The 20,279-nt window shown below is 36.6% G+C and overlaps 2 protein-coding genes across 2 annotated transcripts; one reads left to right on the top strand and one right to left on the bottom strand.

Moving 5' to 3' along the window:
* Window positions 1-1,432, top strand: LOC144254218 (olfactory receptor 4S2-like). Its single transcript, XM_077797231.1, has 2 exons — window positions 1-908; window positions 1,309-1,432. Exons 1-2 carry the CDS (start codon window positions 1-3, stop codon window positions 1,430-1,432), a joined length of 1,032 nt encoding a protein of 343 aa, XP_077653357.1.
* A 10,793-nt stretch (window positions 1,433-12,225) lies between these two features.
* Window positions 12,226-13,179, bottom strand: LOC144254364 (olfactory receptor 4S2). Its single transcript, XM_077797447.1, has one exon. It carries the CDS (start codon window positions 13,177-13,179, stop codon window positions 12,226-12,228), a length of 954 nt encoding a protein of 317 aa, XP_077653573.1.
* Between the last annotated feature and the right edge of the window lie 7,100 nt (window positions 13,180-20,279).

Genomic DNA, 20,279 nt, shown 5'->3' with positions numbered 1-20,279 from the left:
ATGGAAAAAATAGACAATGTAACTGGATTCATTTTCCGGGGACTTTTTCAGAACCGAGAAGTTGAAGAAGTCTCTTTGGTGGTGTTCTCATTCTTCTACACAGTCATTCTTCTGGGAAACCTCATCATCATGCTGACCATTTTCATGGGGAATCTTTTGAAAACACCCATGTATTTCTTCCTTAACTCCTTGTCATTTGTGGACATTTGTTTTTCTTCGGTCACCGCACCCAAAATGATTGTTGACCTGTTAGCAGAGAACAAAACTATCTCTTTTGAGGGGTGCATGCTGCAGGTTTTTGGGGTGCATTTCTTTGGTGGTACTGAGATCTTTATCCTCATAGTAATGGCTTATGATCGTTATGTGGCCATCTGCAAACCCCTGCACTATATGACCATCATGGACAGGGAGAGATGCAGTAAAATATTGTTAGGGACCTGGGTAAGTGGATTCTTCCATTCTATTATCCAAGTGGCTTTGGTAGTCCACCTAACCTTTTGTGGACCCAATGAGATTGATCACTACTTTTGTGATGTCCGTCCTATACTCAAACTTGCCTGCACAGACACTTACATCGTCAGTGCTATTGTGACAGCCAACAGTGGTACCATCACTCTGGGGAGTTTTGTATTTTTACTCATTTCCTACAGTGTCATTCTGGTGTCTCTGAGAAAGCAGTCAGCAGAAGGAAGGCGCAAAGCTCTGTCCACCTGTGGTGCCCACATAGCAGTAGTCATCATCTTTTTTGGTCCTTGTGTCTTCACATACATGCGCCCCAATGTTACCTTCTCAGAGGATAAGATGGTGGCTGTATTTTACACCATTATCACTCCCATGCTAAATCCTATGATTTATACACTAAGAAATTCTGAAGTAAAAAATGCTATGAAGAAACTGTGCGGTAGAAGGTGTTTTGGACCAATGGGAAATAGTTGGGAGTAATAATTTAAACAAATGATCTTAAATTTTGTCAGTCTTGCTTATATAGAGTTCACAATGAACAAAATAATGTCATAACTAGGTAATCCAGAGAAACAAATGACAGAAAAAACATATTAATAAAAACTGGATTATCACTAATCATTACTCAATATTAATTTTGTTATTTCTTCATCAGATACTTTTCTAAAATATCAAGCCTGAGGAATATTTTTTTAATGTTTTTATAGTTGTAGATGTATAAAAAACCTTTATTTATTTACCTTTATGTGGTTCTGAGGATAGAACTCAGGGCCTCGCATGTGTTCAGCAATGCTGTACCACTGAGATACAACCCCAGCTCCAAAGCTGAAGAATTCTTAAGCACAGAATCTCAGCATCATTATCTTTTCCTCATTTTTACCTTTTGCCGTTTTCTTTAAATGATTTTAAAACCTACTCTGAAATACTTGAGTTTGTTTACAGTGTTAAGACCTGTTCTGGTATATATTAAGCAATTAATAGATACTTAAATTTTTAATAGATTTCTGGAAAATATGACATCATAGCTAATGCATTTTTATAACAGTCCTACAAAACATAATCACATTTCATTGCAGTAATCTTGGAGTGATTGCAGAAGTGTGAACATCCTATCAAAATAATAAAATGTAAGCTTAAAGAAAAAAGATAGGTTTTTATTCTCTGGCTGTAGTACTTATTTTCTTTCTCAACACTAAAGACACTGAATAAATACATCTCTTAGTTCATTAATTATAATATGTCATTAATGTTCTTCTTTTAACTATACTTTATGCATAGTCTATAGCCAGCAGTACTTCTTAACATATAGTGCCTCCCGGGAAAGATAGAGAAACAATGACAACATATCCAAGCCTGACAACATAGACAACTCTTGACAAAATTAACAGGTTGAATAAAATTTGTTGAAATGCATGTTTTGGAAATCATAGTTTCCACAAAGTTTCAAAATCATAGTTTCTTCAAAGTTTAAATTAAATCAATTTTTTTCAGCTTTACTGAATCAATTTATTTATTTATTTATGTGTGTTTGGACTCTCTTACTCTATTTCCACCTGTGTGTTCTAGAAAGACTTATACTGGACTAATACTTTTTTTTGTGCTCAATTCTTGTGCTCTGATGATAGATTTCTCTTTCACCATTAGCCATCATTACCTAGAAATAGGCTTATTTGTTTGTTTGTTTGTTTTTATTTATTTATTGTAGTGAATACGTGTATCTCTGATTGTCTCTCTGTTTCACTGTGATATCCACCAGTCTGACCCTGCTTCTCCATTCATTTCTGTTAATGGTTGAAGGAGGGGGTGGAACTATGGCTCATGGGAAGCATCATAGTGCTTAAGAGTGATACCTGATGTTGGCTTATCATGGAATTAAAAACAGACATATAGAAGTCTGGAGATAAAAGTTATAATCCATTTATGAACCATGCCCAAGAACTATACAAATCCATCATTATAGTCCCAGTTTAGACATTGCATGCAATAGGTCTCTATGTCCCCTAGATCAAGTAATCAAAGTAGGCTGGTAATTAAAATCACTTTGCCATTTTCTGAACCCATAAGCTAGGATTGTGAGTTTTACAAATATCTGTGTTTTGAATAATCTTCTCTAGTAGTTTTCATATTGTTGATAGAACATCTGAATACTTGTACTTGAAAATCTGGGATGTTCTTAGAATCGGGGAATTTGGACCATCCCCAGTGTTGAGAAATATGAGCAAGAGCATTTTATTCCATTAACACACAAGCATAGCATTCACTGCCAGCCTGGTGCTATTATACCATTGCTAAAAAAATATGGCAAATTATGACTTTTGTGGTAAACTTCTGATGAAAAAATATGCCAAACATTCTCATTTTCCAGAAAAATAGCACTTAGTATTGAAAAAAAAACAGAAATATTTCTCCCTCTGTCTAATAGCTAATAGTTATATTTCTCTCTCTGAAATAGCATAAGCAAGTGTAAATATTTGTTTAAACAGTGCTGGATGGGTTATATAAACACATTTCATGTTTCTTCATATTTCATGCCTTTGTTCTTATAAGCATGCCTATGAAACTAATACATTTATCACATTTAAGTGTCTCCATAATTAAAATACATTGTTGTTTCTGAATGAGAATTCCTTAATATTTCAGTGTTTTTCAGTGTTTTTACATCTAGTTATCGTATGTTTTTGTATGCTGCAAATATGATTTAACCAGCAGAGGAAGATGACTATAATATTGATCCATGGGGGGAAAAAAGGCACCTGAATTATTACTGGGTCCAACATAAAGTCTTAAATTAAACCCAGTCAGTGTCAGCTAGGTCATCTGAACTCCAGTAAGTTGGAGTTCCTAGTGTCAACATGAAACAAAATTAAATACAGTTTGTGCAAACCATGAGTGTTACGGTGGACATTGACACATTATCATTTAGTCTGAAGAGCTAAGGAGAGTAGTGTCAAATATATAAGGGGAAGTAGAGGCATATGTTTGAATTAATAACAATTGTAATAAATTTACTATATGGTAATTTGAAAGAAGCATTGTAAAAGGTCAAGTTGCAGAGACTGGACATAAAGGAGAGCATATTATATGTGTGATTTCTATGATGGAAAAGCACAAAATACCTAAGTATAAAATAACCAATCTCTTCCCACTATTTCTCTGATGGAGCATAGGTAAGAAAGGCAATTGTAATGCCTTCTATGCTTGGATCAACTCCCTTTCACCCTCTTTTTTGTTAAAATTGAGAATGAGTATTAACAAAAGATAAATATAAGCCATATTAAAGTAGATTTCTGAAAGAGAAAAAATGGCAAATTTTTCACAATAAGTAAATTTAATTTTGTAGTGAAGGATGTAGACTACATACACACCAACACTAGGCTATAAAAGTAATCAACAGAATCAGGTACTTGTCTTCAAGCTGCAGATATCTGTTCACCCTCAGTTTCTTCATTTGGATAATCTCACAAAAACAAATCGTCATCAGATTGACATTAAAACAGAAGCTGACTTCATTTTAATATGGTTCTTTTATTTTTGACCTCCCACTATTCAAATTTTCTAATTTTTTGGGCAGGACACATGTCTGTGTGTGTGTGTGTGTGTGTGTGTGTGTGTGTGTATGGCACTGGGGATTGAACTAGGGGCACTTAACCACTGATTTGCATCCTCAGCCCTTTTTAATTTTTATTTTGAAACAGCATCTTTCTAAGTTACTGAGACTTACTTTGACTTGCAATTCTCATGTTTCAGCCTCTTGAGTTCTTGGGATTAAAAGCATGTGCCACAACACCTGGCCATGTCTGGGTCTTTTTGTGTGAAAAAATATTATTACTGAAATCTTCATTACCCTGTGGCTGTGCACTCCTTGCTACCCTAACACTTTGGTTTCTGGTGCACACTGTGGTGAGCCGCTTCTGCCGCTTTTGCAGACTATGGTTGCCATTACAAGATGGCGCTGGCTCCGCTGTGGTTTGTGACAAGCAACTCCTTATTTGGGAGAGTTGGCGCATGGTTTTTCAGCACCCTATGAGAAAGTTCCACGTGGCAGCTTCGCATTGGGGCTTGAGGTGCTTTATTAAGGCTGGGAGGGGCATCCGGGATTCATTAGAAGAAGTATCAAGGACCTGAATAAACTGCTGAAAGAAGATTCCTGAGTTGCGTCTTCCTTGCGGGCAAGGGGTCGCGACAAGTGGTGCCGAAACCCGGGAACCAGAACTTTCAGTCAGTCAGGGGTGGTGCACCGGTTAGTCCCAGGTAAGTGGGATCTGCGATCAAAGCAGGGTTAGTCCCAGGTAAGTGGGATCCGCGATCAAAGCGGGCAGCTCCTCTGTAAAGAAAGAGAGAGCGTTACATTTTATTGCAGCTGCACTGTGTACTTTCACTTTTACTTTCACTTTTGTTTTTTGTGCTTCTTTTGTTGTTGTGTCATGGGTGTCGCATCTTCAAGTCCACTTCTCCTGGCCCTAGATGGCCTGTTACGTTCCAAGGGCCTAGAAGTGAAGCGTAGTACTTTAGAGAGATTTCTACAGAAGACAGATATTGCTGCACCGTTGTTTGCATTTTCGGGAAGCCTTACTATACCTAGTTGGGATAAATTAGGCAAAGATCTTGACTTTGCTTCTGAGCAGGGCATATTAGAGGGTGGGGTGTTACCCTTTTGGAAGATGGTCCGTAGTTGCCTCACAGATGGCAGATGTCAGGAAGCACTTACTAAAGGACAGGAAGTTCTAGAGCAATTACATGAGGAGAAGTCAGAGACGGCAGGAAGTGAGGTACCTCAGGAGGATGGGAGTGTGCGGAGCGTGAAACAGGAGTGGGTTGGTCCTGGTTTCAATGGCTGATTTCCAATGAAAAGGGGGCTTCAGCCGATATTTCTGCATTGGCTCAATTGCTAGGAGCCAAAAGTTGGTTGGCTAATGTTTCTGGCACTGTTAGGGAGAGTGAACGAGGTAATAGACTTACTTCTGTTTCGTTCAACTCTCTGTTATATAATTCCACATTGCCCCCTGCAATGGTCTGTGTCCAATCCCCGTTCCTGTTCCTTTTGGCTAATGACACCTCGTCAGGGATGCTGGATTGTTCTAATGTTACCTGTCTCTTATCTGAGTGTTGGAATGGTTCTTGGACTGTAGCAGTGGTTATGAAAATTCCAACTTTTGTCCCAATCCCGGTAACTGCGGATTCTGAAAAATTCCCCATTGTTGAGCTACTTAGAGTCCGCAGGGATTTTGGAATCACAGCAGCTATAGTGACAGCCGTGGCGGTATCTGCTGCTGCAGCGGTTACGGCCGGAGTGGCCATGGCCAATCAAGTACAAACTGCTGCCACCATTAATCAAGTTGTTCAACAAACTTCCACCATACTTGAATCCCAAAACACAATTAATCAACATATTTTGTCAGGGATTTTAGCTGCCAACCAAAGAATAGATTTACTCCAAGCTCAGGTAGAAGAATTGGCTGACTTGGTGCTTTTGGGTTGTGTTGACCAACGTGCACATTTATGCATAACCTCTGTCAGATTTAATGATTCCAGGAATGCTTCCCGCATCCTTGGCGAATATTTGGCAGGAAATTGGTCCATGGAAGCGGAAGACATGATCCAGTCTCAACTAACCCAGATAGCTGTCTTGAACAGTACCCGTGTCGATCCCGTGACTTTGGGTCAATTCACCGATTGGATATCTTCTGCCTTTTCCTTTTTTAAAGAGTGGGTGGGGGTAGGCATTTTTGGTGCAATGTGTTGCTTCGGTATGTTCCTCTGTTTGTGGTTTTTCTGTCGCCTCAAGGCCCGCAATGCTCACGATAAGGCTATGATCATACAAGCTCTTGCAGCTTTAGAAAATGGCAACTCACCTCAAGTCTGGCTTGCGCATCTTAAACAGTAAACCTTTGACATGGTCGTTGCACCCCAAGTTATTATAACATTGCACTGGGATCGACATGTCTTTCCTCGCTATTTTCTTAGTGTTGGAAAGCCCTTGCACTCTGCCGGTCTTGCTGCCATTGCACGCAGATGGGTTTCCACACTAGTGCTTCTCTATCGCTTTAAAGTCCGTGCCTTTCTTTCAGGGTGCTGTCAACTTGTTTGTCATTATAAACAGCCACAGTTTAACCTCAGCTATCCCCCTTCGTCCACCATCGTCACGATACAGGATGCAAGGCAAGGCACTGCACTTGAGTGATCCTTGAAGTGGACCTCAAGGGGAGCATGTCCTATTGCATGCGGGTTTGACGTCCTTCCTTACCCCACTTTATCCACGCCCCGCCCCACGAAAAAAGGCGTCGGCTGATATGGCCTCAGATCTGGGGAAGGGCCCTCCTTAGGGCTGAGCCATACTATGCAGCCACTTCTGTACAGTGGGATAGGACCTCTACTCTCGCCTGTATTGTTTTAAGAAAACTAAAGGGGGGAACTGTGGTGAGCAGCTTCTGCCGCTTTTGCAGACTATGGTCGCCATTACAAGATGGCGCTGGCTCCGCTGTGGTTTGTGACAAACAACTCCTTATTTGGGAGAGTTGGCGCATGGTTTTTCAGCACCCTATGAGAAAGTTCCACGTGGCAGCTTCGCATTGGGGCTTGAGGTGCTTTATTAAGGCTGGGAGGGGCATCCGGGATTCATTAGAAGAAGTATCAAGGACCTGAATAAACTGCTGAAAGAAGATTCCTGAGTTGCGTCTTCCTTGTGGGCAAGGGGTCGCGACAGCACACAGACAATAATACTTTGAGTAGATTCAATTCAATTAGTGGAAATCATGATACAGGTAATAGAACAACAGAAAAAGTCAGTTCTTTGTCTCTTGTACTTGAAAATTGGTGATTTTTCCTACACCCTCCAGGGAAATGAGGTCAAGGGATACAAAATTTCAATGAACATGAGGAGAAAGTTCAGGAGACCCTTTGTATAGCATGGTGACTACATGTGATAACAACATTGTATTCTGGGAAAGACTAAGACTATGGACATCTATTTGATGTTCTCACCTCGAAATAAGAGCTTTCATAAGTACAATGTAAATTATATAATCATATTACATTAACTTTAAAGGCATTATTGATAAAGAATTAAAACACATACTAAGTTCATATTTTCCTATTGTTTAGTTTTATTTACTGTAGTTCAGATCTCAAAATGTGAGTGTTTAGGACCTCTTGATTTCCACAAGAGGGGTCTCATCAAGATAACAATTTCCTAAACAAGGACAGGACCACCAAACTATGATCCTCTATAATGGCCATTTTAAAATACTATGATGTCAATTATGTCTAGGTTCTTTCAAGATAGAATATGTTCTAGAATTTAAGATCTGAGAGAGATCTAGAGGTCATTCGAATAAGGCTTTTGTATATAAGTTCAGAGAAATTAAGAAATGGAGATTTACTTTTCTAAATATATGTGCCAATTAATTGAATGGTATTAGCATGGGAAGTTTGAATTCTTCAAAAATTTGTGATTAATTTTATTTCTACAATTCCTTGCAAAATATGGTTTATCTTCTGACTTTCTCTTGTTGGTGATGCAGGAGCTCCTGTAATTAAAAAAAAAATTGTAAGTCTTCTTCTATTTATATGATTGGGCATTATAGAGATAATCACAGTAATAACAGGCAGACACACACAACATGCTCTGAGGAAGTTTTATACCAAATATCAAAGTCTATATAAAGGCATGAAGAATGCCTTGGGGAGAGCGTGGAGGCAAGACAAGCCTAAGTCTTCACCAGTGCTGACCTCATCTGAAGGATTATGATGCCATGTTAGCTCTCTTTTTATATGTAATAAGTTGCTTATGAAATCCAACAGTCTTCAAGTGTCTGGGAATCCCCTCCTCCAACCCCAAGTACCATCATTTTTCTCAATGAAATATTCTCGACCCTTTTTTTCTTCCCTCAAGTGAACACCTGTGTCTACATATGAACTGTACTAACCCCCAGTTCTGTCTAAGTTCCTAGCAGATAGATGCTCAGGGAGACTGGCCCCCATCAGAAAGACTTCTTCTGTGACATGGTCCCCTTGCTGAAGCTATCCTAAGCTAACATGAGGCTCGTGCACATGACAATCATTACCACCCCAGGGATGATGTCCCTTTTGAACTTTGTTGCCTTTGTAATTTCTTACATCATGGCCCTGTTCACCTTGTGGACCTGCTCCTCCAAGTGCCACCTCCTAGCCTCTCCACCTGTGGCTCAGACTTCCCTGTGGTTTCCACTGTGGTTGTCCCTCTTCTTCACCTTTGTCAGGGTTGATTCTGTCAGTGATGGCACAGTGTTTGCTCTGTTGACACTATGATTTCCCACTTGCTCAGCCTCCTCATTTACACACTGAGAAGCACAGGCATTTAAAAGGCCCTGAGGAGAGTGTGGGGGGCCCAGACAAAGAAAGTTATTGAAGCCTTTCATGTTGTTGCCCTTTGCCTGATCTTGTTCCCTACTCAGAATCAACATCAGTAAACCAAGCAGGTGCAAAGTTGGGAGGTGCTGTCACCCACAGTTGCAAGCCTGGAAGAGAGAAGACCCCTGGCCACTCTCTTTCAGTTGCTTTGCCTCCCTGAGATTTCACACAAGAGAAGTAGATCAGATGACCTCCTGGTCCATCCTAGCTCTGACATTCTTCAATGTATTATGTTCTTCTTGAATCCACACATATGGGCATCATCAGGGCAAAGTATATGAACTGTAGTTATGTCCTGCCTTAGAAACAAATACCTTGACTGAAAAACCTGCACCTCTACAGCACTGGTTCTTCCTGTCACTCCCATTTTCAGAGCTGAGCCTGAACTTGAGGCATGAACTATTTCAAGGTCACCAATTGAAATAGGCCTTATCCAACCATTGGATTCTGACTGAGAGTTCCTAAAGCCAGGCTTCCTTTATTAATGGCTCCAAGGTCACTCAGTTTACACAGGGCTCATGGAGGTGCTAACTACTTTCATTCATTTCTTTTCATTGAAGTAAAGAAAAATGAAAGCAATTTAAAAAAAATGTATGTGTTGTATATTGTAGATTTTCAATAAAAACTGTGTTTCTAAATATGTACAATGTGATATAAGTATATCACTTGCATTTTAGTATTAGGAGTTGCTGTAATTAATTATCAGTACCCTATTGGTGGTGTATTTCAGTAATTAGAACTTTGAAATTTGAAGATGATCATATATTTGCTTCAAACTTTCAAATTTATCACTGACTATATTATATCCTCTTTTTTTCCCCACATTTTCATTGGTGCACTGTAGTTGTATAGAAAGATGGAATTCATTGTTAAATATTCATACATGCACAAAATACAACAATGCAATTTGGCCAACATTACTCCATAGTATTTACCCCACACACCCACACACACAACTGTCATCCCTTGGTTCCTTTCCTTCATTGATTTCTCTTGAATTTTTAGGGGATCCACCCCTCCCTTTCTTTCTCCTTTTCTTCTCTTGCTTCTATATATGAGAGAAAACCTACAACCCTTCACTGTTTGAATTTGACTTGTTTCACTTAGCATGATTGTCTCTAGTTCTATCCATTTTCTTGTAGATTCCATAATTTCATTTATCCTGTGGCTGAACAAAATTCTATCGTGTTTATATACCACATTTTCTTTATCCATTCATCCATTGATGGATACCTAGGCTGGTCCCCTAGTCTGGCTACTGTGAATTAGGCTGCTATAAACATGTGTATGCATGTATCACTGTAGTAAGATGACTTTACTTCTTTGGGATAAATACCAAGGAGCTATATACTCATTTAAAAAAAAAAAAAAAAAAACTTTAGAAGTGTTCAAAAGTATCCTTCTGGTAAATGTACAGCATGGAAAATTTCCCAACCTGTGTAATGCTCTGAAATCAGAAAAAAATGTAGATTAAAAAAAAAAACAGATATTACTGAGGTACTTTACATTACATTACATTTGTTAATCTTTACATAAAACATGCAAATAGCACTGAAATTATTATTATACCTTTTAAACTATTCAAATCATGTTCCCTCCACAAGTGGGATGTTCTGATTCTGGATTAAGAATTGGAAAGAGTCTTAGTTTTCATGATTCTTGCTCAACTCCTTCCCAGGAAACACTACAAATCCTCTGATTCCTCCATCATGGACTGACTCAGGAATATTCATAAACAGATTTAACTTTATGAAGTAGCTTGTGAAAACTTGAATACTCTATCATTGTTTTACTTATTAATCTCTGTGAATCAAAAACATGGCACCTACTACCTTCCAAGCAACATCAGACAATCAATTATTTAGTAAAGACATAAAACAAAGAGTATAGTGGAGAGAAGTTACCAAATGCATGATATTTATTTATTATATGGTTTTGCAAGCTCAGCTCCATTTTTGCTCTCTGGACAGCATAACACATGGGGACACATATTCACAAGACCTGTTTGCATTGTATCAACTGGAGAGAACACTTAAATTCTAGGAATATGAACAATTATAAAATCCCAGCTCCTTGAATTGTTTCCTGACATGGCATTGACTGCAAGGAAAATAACAGGGAAACTTGTTTATATTGTAGATTCTTGTAGACCCTTAACCTGTGCCAAATTGACAAGAGTCTCTTTTACAATTTCCATTTGTGCATGAAAAAAAAATCTCTCAAAATAATTATCATGAATTTGTAAAACATTTACTGAGTCCTTTTGAAATTTAAGAATACAGAGGCACACAGAGACCCAGCAAATGAATATCTAAAGTGGTAAAACCAACATGAATTTGTATTGTTCAAGCACAATGCCTAAACATGTTTTTAATTTCAAATTTGGAATCTTGTGGATTTTTAAACGTTTTTTTTCTTTACCTTTATTTCTGTGTATGCATCCACTCTGTATGTCATTTTTAAGTATTATTGTCCTTTCCATTAGTAATGTTCATATTCCACACTCAGCCACAGACACACAAACCCAAGAATAGGCAGTAGCATGGATATTCGATGTCAGGAAAAGACAATGAAACAGTGGCAGAGGCAATCAGTGCCAAGTACATTTACTAAATAAAAATAAATTTTAGGCTGTAGCTTATGGTGAAGGAAAGGGAGATGAGTCATCAGAGCAAAATTAATTCAAACAAGAAAGAAACCATTTTCCAGAATGAGAATACTACTGAGACGTTGCAGTTGAAAGGGGGACTCTTATAGTTGAATCAATCCAATCTTCTTATTGTTTGGGTACAATGAGCACCGTAGTACGGAGAAGATTTTTGCCAAGACCAAATGATGAAAATTAATCTTTTTTTCTTTTTCCAGCTTGGGTGTTATCTCTTTGACATTCTCCAAACACTTCCACTCTCAGTCCAGGCTTACTAGGTTTAGTTTTCTCCATCTTTTAGAGAATTTAAATTAGCAAACTGAGCTTATGTATTCTACAATCCTTGCAATATGTACATATGAGAGCTTAATATGCACCAATTAGAGTTTAAAACCATAGAAACAGCTTTAATAATACTTCTTAGTATATTCCATTATTAAAATACAAAAATATGAAATGGAAAAGAAAACAATGATTCTGAACATAATTCTGCTTAAGATTCTTAGGAATACTTTATCATACAGATTTAAGGAAATTACCTGATTACAATGTAAGTACGATAATATCGATCATACTTTTCCTCTGTAAAATATGTTATTCTTTCATTTGTTCATCCCTCAAATCCTGTGAGTTTGTTCTGATGATCTTCACTGTACAGAGTAGTTAATCAGAGTGGAGAAAAGTTAAGATAACTCATAAGACCACTGGGCTTTAATTAATACTTCCAACTATTTGCTATTGGTCCAAACCAACTTCTTGTCCCACAGTTTCTTCATAGCATTTTTTACTTCTGCATTTCTCAGTGTGTAAATCAGAGGATTCAACATGGGAGTGATAATGGTGTAAAATACAGCCACCATCTTATCCTCTGAGAAGGTAGTGTCAGGCCTCATGTACATAAAAGTACAGGGACCAAAAAAGATGATGACCACTGCGATGTGGGAGCCACAGGTGGACAGAGCTTTGCGTCTTCCTTCTGCGGACTGCTTCCTCAGAGTCACCAGAATAACACTGTAGGAGATGAGCAAGATCACAAAGCTCCCCAGAGCAATGGTACCACTGTTAGCTGTCACAACAACACCAACAATATAGGTGTCTGTGCAGGCAAGTTTGAGCACAGGGTGGACATCACAGAAGTAGTGATCAATCTCATTGGGTCCACAAAAGGGTAACTGGACTACCAGAGCCACTTGGATAATGGAGTGTATGAACCCACCTATCCATGTCCCCAGCAACATTTTATTGCACCTCTCCCTGTCCATGATGGTCATATAGTGCAGGGGTTTGCAGATGGCCACATAACGATCATAGGCCATTACAGTAAGGATGAAGATCTCAGTACAACCAAAGAAATGCACTCCAAAGAGTTGCAACATGCACCCCACATAAGAGATAGTTTTGTTCTTTGCTAACAGATCAACAATCATCTTGGGTGCAGTGACTGAAGAATAACAAATGTCTACAAAAGACAAAAAGTTGAGAAAGAAATACATAGGAGACTTGAGCAGGTTGCCCGTGCAAACTGTCAGCATAATGAGGAGATTTCCCAGAAGAATGACTGCATAGAAGAATGAGAACAGCACAAAGCAGACTTCCTCAACTTCTGGGTTCTGGGAAAGGCCCCAGAAGATGAATTCAGTTACATTGTTTATTTTTTCCATGGGATGAGTCCATGAGGCCATGTTCTCCAGAGACAAATTACCTGAAGGACACATGGAAAGTACCATCAGCATTTATTTCTAACTCTGAACAAATAGATATTTCTAGTACTTGATAATAGAAAAAATGGGCAGTTACTCCTGATTAGTAAACACATGTGAAAATGAATTGCACCTTTTCCATTATCTTACCTCTATATTATATCCATTTTCGTCACTTCAGATGAAGAAACAATGTCCAGAGAGATAATTTAAATCCCCTGAGTCTCACTTGTTACCAGGTATATTTCCTCCTTCACTATTTATTAAGGTTTATTTACAAATTGTTTTTATTTCTTTTACTTGTTATTGATGCATATTATTTATACAGAATTGTGAGATTCATTGTGGCATATTTGCATTTACATGAAAATGTAATTTGATCAAAATAGTTTTTATTTTTCATAAAGCACTATAATTTTGAAACAATATCTGTTTGAGGAAATAGTAATGTTTGTATACAAAAAATAGTTTTTCTTTATTATTGGTGTATAAGTAAAAACATGTCCTCACTTTCCTTGCGGATTATTTTCATGCCTATTCACAATATCCACTCATGAGTCCTCAAATACTTGAGCCTAGAAACTTCTGCAGGTTCTCCTCCTTATGAACCTGGATCTTGTCTAAATGACTTCATAGTCCCTTATTTGGCCACAAGATCCAGATGTGGTGTGAATTAATAGAAAGAGAATCAAAACCATGCGAATTAGACTCTGAAGTGAGGCTGTTGTAACATAGATACATCATCTAACTTCCCAGAGAATCCATTATCTCATTTGTGAAATGACAGTGTTCCAGTCTCACTATCACTTTTCACGATAGCACTTATTTCTACTATGAAATTAAATCACTTCTATAATCATGGATTAGCCAAAACACCATTTCTCTATTAACTGATTCAAAGTAAAAGTAAAAATTTAAAAAAAAAGAAAAGAAAAAAGCTGCATTCAGTTCACATTATTTTGTGTGTATCCTTCTGATATTTCCAGTTTTATGGGTAGTTTCATTAGCTCTCCCAGTTTTGGAGAATCCAATATTTCACAAGAGATTACCATTGAATGACAATTAAAATTAAGAACAGGGGAAAGTACTATTGAAATGGATGTACATTCAGTAGTGAAATCCCAGACACTCTAGTAGAGATGTAGGTATGTTTTAGAGGAGACATGTATGTGGAATAATTGTAAAGGGGTTTTCTAGATTCTTCCTCAAATCAAGCTGAGCACATAAATGCTTCCTCTCTTTCCAGACTGTGCTACTGAGAACACAGCACTTCAGATCGACTGAGTTCAGTGTTCATGACTTCTGACCTCTATGCTGAGAGCCCATTCATTGCCTCTATTGTGCTTGGTACTTCCAGCTTTGGGGAAATTGCAGGTCAGTGTACCATCAAGTTTGTGTGCTGGATTTGGTGATTTCTGCCTTCTCTGGGCATTACAAAATGCTGATAGTAATAACAGCAATGGTAATAACAACAGTGTAATTCAGATTTGGGATCAAGCACATTCACTACTATGTTCATACTCCTTTAGTTTGTCTACTGATTTTAAAAACAGCCTTTTCTGCAGTGAGAATTTACATCATAACAGTCTTGGCAAATATCACCTACATTGGTTGGTTCTCCAAACCAGGCACAAGCTGAAGAACTATCTCTCTACTATCCAAAACACAAGGTCCTAGAGGAAACCTTATCTCTCTTTAAACCAAACCACATATCAATGATGCGGTCCTCAACTTTCTGAGTATTTGAAACCTGACATGACAGTATCCTTTGAAATGATTGATATGTTTCTATTAGTGACACTCATGGCACCCTATCTCACAGTCATGTATAGAAAACATTTTATCTTATCATCTTAATAATTTCATTCTTCATTTACTTCAGGAAGCCGTGTATTGCAATTTTATTATAAATATACAAAATCTAGCAATTTAAATGAACTACCCTTTCCAACAAACATTCTGTATTCATTTTAAAAGAAAAAGTCTCACCTGTATTTTCCAGTGCTTGAATTTGATTTATTTTTCTGTCTCCTCCTTAGATAATGTGCGTACACCAGATCAAATTAAAAGAAGAGTGATACCTGAAAAATTGCTTTGTAAATTGTTAGCACTAGAGAATCGCAGATACCTTAATTTCAAAGGCTGGTAGAAGTCAGTCTTTGTTTTTCCTGGTTCTCTTACCTGCTTAAACCTGCAGTTTCATAGTAACTTTGACAATAAATTCTCTTTTTTATCTACTTCTTATAGGGTCTCCTTAAAAAGAACGCAGCAAAATGATAATGACCTTGGGGAAAGCTTTTCCCCAAAGTCTTCCTCCATAGTCAAAAACAAATTACAGAACTAACAATGAACTTTAATTTCCAGGTTTCGGTAATTAAAAAATAAATAAATAAATAAATAAATAAATAAAAACACAAGAATTCAGTCAATTATGAGATCATAATGCCAACTCAAAGCATAATGCTAACTGAAAGCAAGTTGGCAAACACATTTTTTTTATGATTTTACACTTTTTTCTTTGGGTCCATGTGGTTCAATATGTGTATTAAATAGTACACACTTAATATACCATATCAAAATATATATGTTATTGATAGAACATTAAATGTTCTCTTTTTTCTTTTTTATAAATTTGTTCTAAGAAAATTTTGTTCTAGTTAGTTATACCTGACAGTAGAATGTATTTTGACACATTGAATACAAAGGGAGCATAACTTCTCATGGCTCTGGCTGTACATGGTGGCATCCTGCAGTCCTTCCTATCTCCACAGCCCCAATCCTTCCCTCCCTCCCTCAACTCTGCACAATCCAAATTTCCTTCATTTTTCTCTACCCATCCCCACTATAGATCAACATCTGCTTATCCAAGAAAACATTTGGACTTTGGTTTGATACGATTAGCTTACTTCACTTAGAATGATATTCTCTAGTTCCATCCATTTACCTGCAAATGCCATAATTTCATTCTTCTTTAATGTTGAGTAATATTCCATTGTGTACATGTACCACATTTTCTTTATGCATTCATCTTGTTGAAGGGCATCAAGGTTGGTTCCATAGTTTGGCTATTCTGATTTGAGCTGCTAAGAACATCGATGTGGATTATTATTGCTTGTATTCTTAATAATTGCCAATCTGACTGGGACAAGATGAAATCCTAGAGTAGTTTTGATTTGCATTTCTCTAATTGCTAGAGATGATGAACATTTTTTCATATGTTTATTGACTAATTGTTTTTCTTCTTCTGTGAAGTGTCTGTTCTGTTTTTGAGTTATTTAAATAGCCTGTAGGTTTTTGTTTTATCTGAGGTGTGTTTGATGAAGAAATTCTACTATTCTGAGGCTCTCCTTACATTATTGATTGTTTCCTTTCCGAAGAACAAGCTTTTTAGTTTGAATTTGTCCCAATTCTTGATTCTTAATTTTACTTCTTGTGTTTTAGGAGTCTTTTTAAGGAAATCAGGTCCTAAGCCAACATGATGACAATTTGAGCTTATTTTATCTTCTATTAGGCATAGGGTCTCTGTTGTAGTGCCTAAGTCCTTGATTCACTTAGACTTGATTTTTGTGCAGGGTGAGAGAAAGAGGTTAATTTCATTTTGTTACATGTGGATTTCCAGTTTTCTGTTTATTGAATAAGCTCTCTTTTCTCCAATGTATGTTTTTTCTGTCTTTGTCTAGTATGAAATAACCTAATTTATCCAGGTTTTTCTCTATATCTTATATTTTGTGCCATTGCTCTACCTTTATATTTTGTTGACAACACCATGGAGTTTTTGTTACTAGTGCTCTGTAGTAGAGTTTTAGGTCTGTAATTGTGATGCCTCCTGCTCCACTCTTCTTGCTAAAGATTTCTTTTGCTATCCTGGGTCTCTTATTTTTCAAATGAATTTAATGATTGTTTTTTCTAGTTGTGTGAAGAATGTCATTTGGATTTTAATAGGAATTCCATTAATTCTGTATAACAATTTTGGTAGTACGGCCAAATATTTTTTTTTAATTTTAGTTGTAGGGGAAAACAATACCTTTACTTTATTTTTTATGTGGTGCTGAGGATGGAACCCAGTGCTTCACATGTGCTAGGTGAGCATTCTACCACTAAGCCACAACCCCAGCCCCAGTATAGCCATTTTGAGAATATTAATTCTGCCTATCCAAGAGCATGGGAGATCTTTCCATCTTCTAAGGTCTTCTTCAATTTCTTTCTTTAGTGTTTTGTAGCTTTCATTGTAGAAGTCTGAAGTGTTTATTGAATTGGTCTGAAGTTTTCTTTCCTGGATGTGTCTTTGTCTGGTTTTGGTATCAGGTTGATACTAGCCCTGTATAATAAGTTTTCAAAGGTTCCCTCCTTTTTTCTCTCATGGAATAATTTGAGTATTGGTGCTAATTCTTCCCTGAAGGTCTTGTAGAACTGGGCTGAGAATCTGTCTGGTTCTGGGCTTTTCTTTGTTGGTAGACTTTTGATGGTACCTTTTAATTCATTGCTTGAAATTCATCTGTTGAAATTGTGTATGTCCTCCTGATCCAGTTTGTATAGTTCATATGTCTCTACAAATATGTTGATGAGTTTAAAATTTCCTATCTTATTGGAGTATACATTTTCAAAATAGTTTATAATTATCTTCTGTATTTCAGTAGTGTCCACTGGGCTATTTCCTTTTTTCATTGCAAATTTTATTAATTTGAGTTCTCTCTCTCCTTCTTTTTGTGGCATGGTTAAGGGTTTATAATTCTTTTTATTTTTTCAAAGAAGCAACTTCTTGTTTTGTTAATTTTTTTGAATTGTTTCTTTTGTTCAATTTCATTGATTTCAGCTCTGATTTTAATTATTTCCTGTTTTATACTGCCTTTAGTGTTGATTTGTTTTTCTTTTTCTAGGGCTTTGAGATGTAATGTTAGATCATTTATTTGTTGACTTTTTATTCAATATCATGCTATTTCATCTCCAGGTGTAAGAGTTCTTCTATTTTTTAAAATTATGATTGATTTCTAGTTTTATTCCATTATTATCTGATAGAAGAATATGTATTCACTCACTGAAAGATGAAATACTTTATGTATGTCTATTAAGTCTAAGTCATTGATTGTATTATTTAGTTCTATAATTTGTTTAGTTTTGGTTTGGTTTGGAAGATGTATCCAATGGTGAGAGAGGTGTGTTAAAGCCCAATATTATTGTGCTGTGGTCTATTTGATTCTTAAAATTGAGAAAGGTTTTTTTGATGTATATAGATGCTCCTTTGTTTGGGGCATATATATTTATGATCCTTATGTCTTGTTGAAGTATGTTTCCCTTAAGCTGTATTAAAAATCCTTCTTAATCCCTTCTGACTAATACTGATTTGAAGTCCACTTTGTCTGATATAAGGATGGAAGCCCCTGCTTGTTTACACTGTTCATGTGAATGAAATGTTTTTTTCCAAAACTTTAACTTTCAGTCTGTGAATGTCTTTTCCTAGGAGGTGATTCTCTTGAAGACAGCATATTGTTGGGTCTTTGTTTATCATGGTAGTTTTTTATTTCATCTTAAAATCTGAAGTTTAATTTTGTTGGATGTAAAATTCCATGTTTGCATTCATTTTCTTTCAGAGCTTGGTATATGTTATACCAGTACCTCCTGGCATTGAGGACTTGGGTTGAGAAATCAGCTGAAATGTGAATTGGTTTTCCCCTTTATGTAATTTATTTTTTTTTGTCTTGTAACTTTTAAAATTCTATCCTTAATGTCGTTATAATATGCCTTGGTGTGGGTCTGCTGTAATTTTGTACATTTGGGGTCCTGTAAGCCTCTTATGGTTAATTTTCCATCTCATTCTTTAGATTTTAAAAAATTTCTGATATTATGTCATTGAAAAGATTATACTTTGGTTTGTATCTCCATGCCTTTGTCTAGTCCAATAAACTTTAAATTTGGTCTTTTCATGTTATATCATATTTCTTGGAAGTTCTGTTCATGGTTTCTTACCATCTTCTCTGTGCTGTCAACTTTATTTTCAAGAGTATATATTTTGTCTGCATTGCTTAAGTTTCTGTCTTCTAAATGATCTATTGGTGATACTTTCCATTCAATTTTTAATTTGGTTTATTGTTTTCTTTATTTCAAGGATTTCTGCTTGATTGTTTTCTTATAATCTTTGCCTCTTTATTAAAGTGATCTTTTACTTCCTGGGTTTTCTTTCTGATATCCTGTATTTCAAAGATCAGGCTAACTATGTATTTCCTTAACTCCTTCTCTGACATTTCTTCTACTGTGTTGTCTATGAATTCTATTGTTGGAACTTCTAGGTTTGTTTTAAGTGCTTTGTTCCATTGTATTTTCCTGTATGTGTGTGTCTTTCAATCTAGTGGTATGGATCTTAGGCAGTAAAGCTTCTACCTTGAAGTCTTATAGTGTTCCCAAAGGCTTCCAGTAGCTCACCTTTAAAAAGCAGAGCAGTATTAAGAGCAACCAATGATACAATATTCAACCTGAAACCAAATAGCTCCTATTAAGGCATCTACATTTTTGTCACAAGAGACAAAAATGATATCTTTGATTATTAACAATATAATAGTAAGTTTACTACAAGGGTTTACCATTTATAATGATGGATAACGAGGGAACAGACATAGTGTAAGATGTGATGTTCGTGAAGGAGGGGAGAAGATAGAGGGAAAAGTCTATAGTAAGAGCAAGGAAGGAATTAATAGAGGTTGGATGTTAGTATGAGAGCAGTGAGAAAGAGAATCCAGGGTGACAGATAGGTGAGAGAAAAAATATATACAGATTTTTTAAAGTAAAAATATAAGAATACATCACAACACTGTAGTATACGATTAAGATATCCTTTTCCTCAATAAAGTGATATGCGGAAAATATTGGATTCAAAATTTTTAGAAGTGTTAGAGTCAGGGAAAAAAATTAAAAATTAAAAATTAAAATTAAAAATAATAACAAAAAAAATAAAAGAAAGTCTCAGTGGAATTTGAGCAATTGCTTCTATTGACTTTCAAAAGTTTTCTCAGCTTCTCTTCTCCATAGATAGGTGGGTTTATCTGAAGTTTGATGTTAGCTCCAGTCCAATGGGTGCCAGACTATTTGGG

Source organism: Urocitellus parryii, chromosome 4, assembly GCF_045843805.1.
Source record: "Urocitellus parryii isolate mUroPar1 chromosome 4, mUroPar1.hap1, whole genome shotgun sequence".
In the NCBI taxonomy this organism is placed as follows: Eukaryota; Metazoa; Chordata; class Mammalia; order Rodentia; family Sciuridae; genus Urocitellus; species Urocitellus parryii.
Note: the sequence above shows the minus strand (reverse complement) of the source record. Positions and strands in the feature narration are given on the sequence as shown.